The 6,215-nt window shown below is 58.4% G+C and overlaps 1 protein-coding gene across 1 annotated transcript in view; it reads right to left on the bottom strand.

Annotated features, from left to right (window-relative positions):
- CADM1 (cell adhesion molecule 1) overlaps positions 1-6,215 on the bottom strand; it is a 73,374-nt gene that overhangs the window by 27,407 nt on the left and 39,752 nt on the right. Inside the window, exon 8 of the mRNA XM_009646595.1 lies at positions 5,604-5,675. Within this exon, the coding sequence (XP_009644890.1) occupies positions 5,604-5,675 (72 nt within the window). The remainder of the gene's footprint in view (positions 1-5,603; positions 5,676-6,215) is intronic.

Here is a 6,215-nt window from a genome sequence, read left to right as displayed (position 1 = left end):
TCGCCCTCCCGGACGTGCTCGTTTTCTGCAAACCCAAAATGCTGGTGTCCGCAGTGTCGCCGCCGGCACGGCCAGGCGTGCCAGCACCCTGTCCGCTGGTGACGGGCCGCGGTACGGAAAGGCTGACTTGGACCTCCTTTTATTTTCTCTAACAGGCCTGTCAGTGCTCTCTCTTCCTTTATTTCCTTGAACGCGGCCACATCCTGGATGAAAATGTCAGAAGAGCGCAGTATCATCTTTAAATGAACTTGACATTTTACCAGGGGCATGCAGGCGCTTCAACGGAAAGCAAAAGTTAAATAATAAATAATTTGGGGGAACAAATCGCTAGGTTGAGCCCCTGCACGCTGACGTCAGGCACCTGGCTGTGCTTTCCGCATTGCTCTAGGAGTAAACCCCCCGCAACCGCAGGTTCTCACACACCCCGGCCGCACTCAGAAAAGAACAAATTTCTACTGAGGAGAAAATCACCGCTTTCCTCGTTTGGAGGAAGCCTTCTGGCACGCGAATTCACGGTTTGCAAAGGCGCTACCCTTTTGCTTCTCGAGGGCTCCCGGTTTCCACGCGCTGTTATTCCTTGGGCGGCTGAGATGGCACGGCACAGTGGTTTGCAAAGGACCACCCAGAGGTGGCATCTAGGCAGCCTTTGCCCAGCAGGCACAAAGCCCCCATCCAGCGCCAGCACGGCGGCGTGTGGCCACAGGGACAAAGAGCTCGGCTATGGCCCGACCCTGGCCAAGATGCCACCGTCAGCCTCCGCATCCACCGAGAGCTCCTGCTCTGGTGCTCACCCGCTTCCCAACGCCTTCGGGTCAAACAGAGCCCGCTCGCTCCTCCTCCTCCTCCTCACGTCCCCCAGCCTGAAAGAGGAACACTGAGTCTTTCCATGGCACGGGCTCGGCGCTTTCCAACGGGGTTCACTGGGGAGGCTCGAGCACCCCTGGGAATTCCTAAGCTAAACCCACTGCCTGCAACGTTTTGGCCCCCTGAACCCCCTCCCTCCCCCACTACCGTACGCTCTGGGGGATCGGTGGGGTTTCAAACGCGGTACGAAAAGGCATTAAAGACGTGCGGCGGCGGACTCTGCCAGCTTGCCATTAATACCGTTGCAAGACGGACAGCGGGGGCTTTGCAGAATCGGCAGCATCCAACGCGAGGCTTGAAATACCGGTAACGCGCGTGCCTGCCGCACCCCCGGGGCTCCGCCGAAACCGTTGCCAAGACACCTGCGTGGTCCATCTGCAACGCGAGCGCGATCAAGGCAAATCTGCACGTACCGCCAGCGCCGCCGGTCCCGGGTGCGGAGGTGTACGCGTAAGGCGGACCAGAAGGCAGCAAGGCGACGCTTGACGAGCCAGGCTGCAAGGCTCCGCTCCGCGCCGAGCCCGAGGATGGGGGCTCTGCTGTTCTTCAGGACCTTTATCTCCTGGGAAATAACAGCTGTCCGGAGCTAGCGTTTCAAGGAACGACTCTAGGGGTAATTCAAATGATGCGGCTTGCTCCGCTGTATCACATTGTACATCTTAATGAACAAAGCCACAAGGACAATTTGAACTGATAAAAAAGGGGCTGCCAGCGATAACAGCTGAAGCACGAGAGGACGGTTGGAATATCAATGCGGTTGGAGGAGACACGAAAGAGATCAAACCGGCACGCCGGAAATCTTTCAAGCAGCGACACTGAAGCAAAGCACCGGCGACAGAGGAGAAGCTTTAAAGGTCGTGCTGGTTTGGAAGCTCTGCCGCCGCTCAGCTTCTCCTTCTCCTGGAAGCAAGCAGCGCGTTAGCTTTTCAGAGACCGTCCCCCCACCGCCCTGCCGCCAACGCGCTTCGTCAGCTCCGTGCGCCGTCGTGGGTCAAGCCTACAGCAGCGGCGCTACGGGATTCGGCCGTGCCAAGCGGGAGGGGCTGATGAAGGGACCCTTCGCTCCAGGCAGGGGCTCGGGGGGGCCTGGGAGCACCGACCGTGCTCCGTCGTACGCCTGCACACCCGTTGCCTGGCCTCTCCCATTCGCCGCGCCCACCGCTCTGGTTCCTGCGTGCTGAGCAGCGGCCACCAGCACTCCAAGATAGACCTTTTGGGAGGGGGTTGCATCGCCACGTCACGCCCGAACGCGTCCGGAGGGGACACGCTGCGTGTAAGCAAGCAAAACAGTCGTCCGCCGCGGGAGCCTGCCCAAAAGGAGGAACGGGCTGGGCACGCGCAGTCGCGAACGCAGCCCTTGGAGATGGTTCTCGTGGGTCGTTCCAGCAGGGAAGCGAACCCCAAGCGGGTTATCTCCGATAACACAGGAGGGCTGCTTCCAAGAGCGTGATGTCCTACGGGCAGCCGCTGGAGAGGACAGCGCAGCCACGACGTGAGCTTTGCACAGAGAGACTGTTCCAGCGCGGGGTGCTCTTAGAACCATAGAATGGTTTGGGTGGGAAGGGACCCCCAGAGGTCACCCAGCCCAACCCTCCTGCAGGAGCAGGGACACCTTTAACCAGATCAGGTTGCTCACAGCCCCGGCCAACCTGGCCTGGAATGTTCCCAGGGATGGGGCCTCCACCCCCTCTCTGAGCAACCTGTTCTTCCCTGTTTTTAAATTAAAGCAAGACAATAGTTTTTCAGAGCTGCTCTGTGGTTTCAGAGGACACGTCCTAGGCTGGTATTATACAAGAAATAGGAAGGAAAAGGCAAAATAAAATAGATTCCGAGTCCCCCTCATCCTAAGGAACGGTTTTCAACGAGGCTGGCTGGCAGACGACTCGCGCCCAGCCTGCCGGCGAAGAGAAGGAACGCCTCGCCTGCTACCGACGCGCTCACGTCGCACGAGAAGAACATGCCAACCATTTGGTGATGATGGGAATTACGGTATCAATTGTCTCTCGAGGCTTTAAGAAGCGTTTCAACGCTACCGTGCTATGTAATTCTGGAGATTATGGTAATTTGACCTAATTTTTTCCAGCTACAAAGTCTCTTAACTATTGAAGAGCAGAAGTTTCTGCAGCTTCGTGCTGCCCGGTTGCTGGCTGGATGACAGGGACGTGCACGCCTCTCCGCAAAGAAGGGGGCGAAGCCTCTGCTGCCCTTTGGGGGAAAAGCACGTTCAACTTGCAGGCAGAAGACGTGAAGACACACGCCACGAAGATTCAGCGTTAGATGGGTGTCAGGGAAGAGCACAGAAATTTCCCTTATCAGCATTAATTGATCTTCTTCTCCCACATGGTGAGCAGTAACTGCTGGAATCGGCAAGCAACGCACCATTTTCACTACGTTTCCAGCCTTTTTGGCAGTTCGAAGCCAACGCAGAAAGGCATCGAGGAGGCGATGGAGACCCACCCGGGTTTTGCTGACAGGGCGTCAGCAAGCTGTGAGTTTTAGATCCTCCGCCACCGAAAAGGAAGGAGAGAGGAAAAGGCAGGGCAGCCCCGCGCTCCTGAGCCCAAGGTTCTGCTAGGCCGATACAAAAAGCAACCCACGGTTCTGCTCGTGCGGGAACCGAAGAGCTGCCGGCCAACGCTTCTCCGTGTGCACCCAACGGCTCCTCAATGCGGTCGTCCCTCCCTGCAGAGCGGCACCCTCACGCAGGGCAGCGCTGATCCCCAGGGCGATGATCCGCTCCGGTGGAAAGCCACTGCGGAGGGACGGCCGGGGAAACGTCAGGCCAGAAGGTCCTCCCTTCCCAGGAGACCATCGTCCCTTCGCCTGGGTGTTCAAAGCAAACCCGCAGGAGGAGTTTGCGCCATTTCGTATGGCTGGAGACACGGACTCAAGCAGCACCCCCCAGCTGTCGCTGCCAGGGCGCTGAGCAGCTCCCGGGCACCGCCAACTCATCAGCAAAACCCTGCTGGGGCCACTACCAAACCTGGGCAACCAACAACAGCAGCCAGAGCGTAGCCACGCTTGAAACCGGCTCGGACAGGAGCCCTAGCGACAGCGGTTTCCGACTTGAAGAACCACCCACCTCCCCTTCTGCTTTCGAATATGAAAAAGCCAGAAAACTACCCAGAGGCTACTGAGAAGGCACAAGCGAGTCGTACGGCTGGCAGGGGCACAGCAACCCACGAACCCCTATTTACTGCCAACGACCCCGACTCCGGAGCGCGGGGAGGATGGCGCGCGCTTTGGAAGCCAGTCCCAGGGCACCCCCGAAGCGGCAGGCGGATAACGATCCAGCGGCCGGGACACGGGACAGTCGTTAACGCTGGCAGGCACCAACATAAGCTTAACGGGGTCAACCAAGCATCGAGACAAATTCCAGAATTCACCGAAAGCGGTAACGAATTACCGGGAAAGGAAAGAAAACTGCGCGCGTGCTCACTTACATCCGGACACACGGGCCCGAGTCGCTCTGCAAACGGCTCTTAAGGAGGCTTTAAGAGAGTTCGAAACCTACTCGGAAAGGAAAGCTGGTTAGGAAATCAAAACCAGAATTGAAACACGGCGACCGAATCACGAAACGGGAAAGCGTTGGCGGCGGAGAGCCTCAAGCATCCAAGCCTGGGTGCCTGGCGTTGGGTTTTACCGACAAGCACCTGGAAAGAGGAAGACAGAGGATGGCGAGGTCTGGACGACACGATGGCGGATGGCAGACGGCACACACACAGTGCGCGCTAAGGCACCTCGGAAGAAAGGCTTCGACCGCTCGTCCGTGCCAGCGGAGCCTGCCGCGGCTGCCACAACCTCAGGAGGAAAGAAGGCACAGAACGCCCTGAGCGGGACAGAGTCAGCGGAGCAACGTCGTAAAAGCAAATAAAAGGTGAAGGCGTTTAGAGAGGGATGGTTCACAGCCACAAGGAACACCACGCCATTAGCTAGCCAACGGTCCGTTCTCGCCTCCGCTTCGTCACCTCTGCCTCGGGGAAAAGATAAAATAAAAAGGCAAGCAAAAGCAGCGGTTGAAATAGGAAAGGTCGGGAAAATGGCAATGCGATGATGACAGAGAAACCAGAAAGGCCGTCCTCAGGAGCGGAACGCGGCGGGCCGAGCGAGGAAGCGCGGCGGGCGTGCGGAGAGGCGACCGGCTGGCGGGTTGCGTCCGTCTGTTCTCGCGAGACAGGGAAAGACTCAAACCGCGGAAAGCCCCCTCCTCAAAAGGGGTCCTACAGAGGGCGCGGGGCTCCGGAAAGAGCTTCTCTGGGCGAGCGGGGGAGCGGGCTTGCCAAGAGCTAGACCCAATGCCTAGGCATGAGAAAAAGCAGCGCGAGCCACGCGAGGCGGATTAAATTACCGACGAGCAAACTTCCTGCTTCCAGGTACGAATCGCTCCGCGCCTGATACTGATGGGGCTGAACCCCCCCGCCCGCACCCGAGGAGCCCCGAGGCCGCTCGCATCCTCCCCTGGGAAGCGCCCAGCGTCGGCCACCGGCACCTGAGGTCAGAGCCCTTTCTGCCCGGGCGGTCCCCGCGCCTCGGAGACGCCTGCAGCAAGCGCCGTCCCACGCGTCGGGGTGCCGGGCCAGGACTCGCGCCGCACGGTGGGGGTGTTTGGGGGGGAGGGGGGGGAAATAAAAAAAGCAAGCCATTTCTGTGCTGTTTTTCCCCAGGCTTCATGCTCTGCTTATATACATAAAAGACAATAAACATTCAGGACATTTCCAATGGTTATGAAGGTACCGTACCTGTGATGGTGGTAGGGATGGTGGTGGTAGTGGTGGTGGTTGTTGTGGGAGGAGGGATAGTTGTGGGGGGATCTGGATAAAATATAAAAAGGAAAATAATAAAAAAGCAAATTAAGAAAAAACAAGCAGAACACAACAGCGGTCAATCGTGATCAGAGAAAAACAAGGACGCTAAGAAGCAGCGGGGCTGTGGGACGCCTTTCCTCCTCCAAGCCAGGCGGGGGCCGCCCAGCTGGCTTTGAGGACAGCGGGCCAGGTCCTCGGCAGCCGGGCACGGCTTGGCGCTCAACGCGCGCCCTCGCCTCGGCTGGAGAACCCGGCCCCGCAACTCCCCCCCTTTTTGCCTTCTACAACGCTAACAAAAATGTAAAAAAAGAAACAAAACCCAGCATAAATTAGTCAATGAGAGAGAGAGATGGAATGGGAGAGGCATAAGGAAAATAAACTGCACGCTTTCCACAACAACAGGAACAGTTTGCATGTACAGAGAGACACAGCGGTGCTTCGTCGCTTCCCTAGCGGGCGTTTGGGAGGCCGGGGGTGCCGGGGCCCTGCTGCGCTGACCCGGCTGCGCCCCAACGGCCCGGGAGCCCCCCGGGGCCCTTAACTCCG

The sequence above is a fragment of the Egretta garzetta genome, unplaced genomic scaffold (genome assembly GCF_000687185.1).
Source record: "Egretta garzetta isolate BGI_Z169 unplaced genomic scaffold, ASM68718v1 scaffold110, whole genome shotgun sequence".
Lineage (NCBI taxonomy): Eukaryota > Metazoa > Chordata > Aves > Pelecaniformes > Ardeidae > Egretta > Egretta garzetta.
This window is presented reverse-complemented; position numbering and strand designations above follow the sequence as displayed.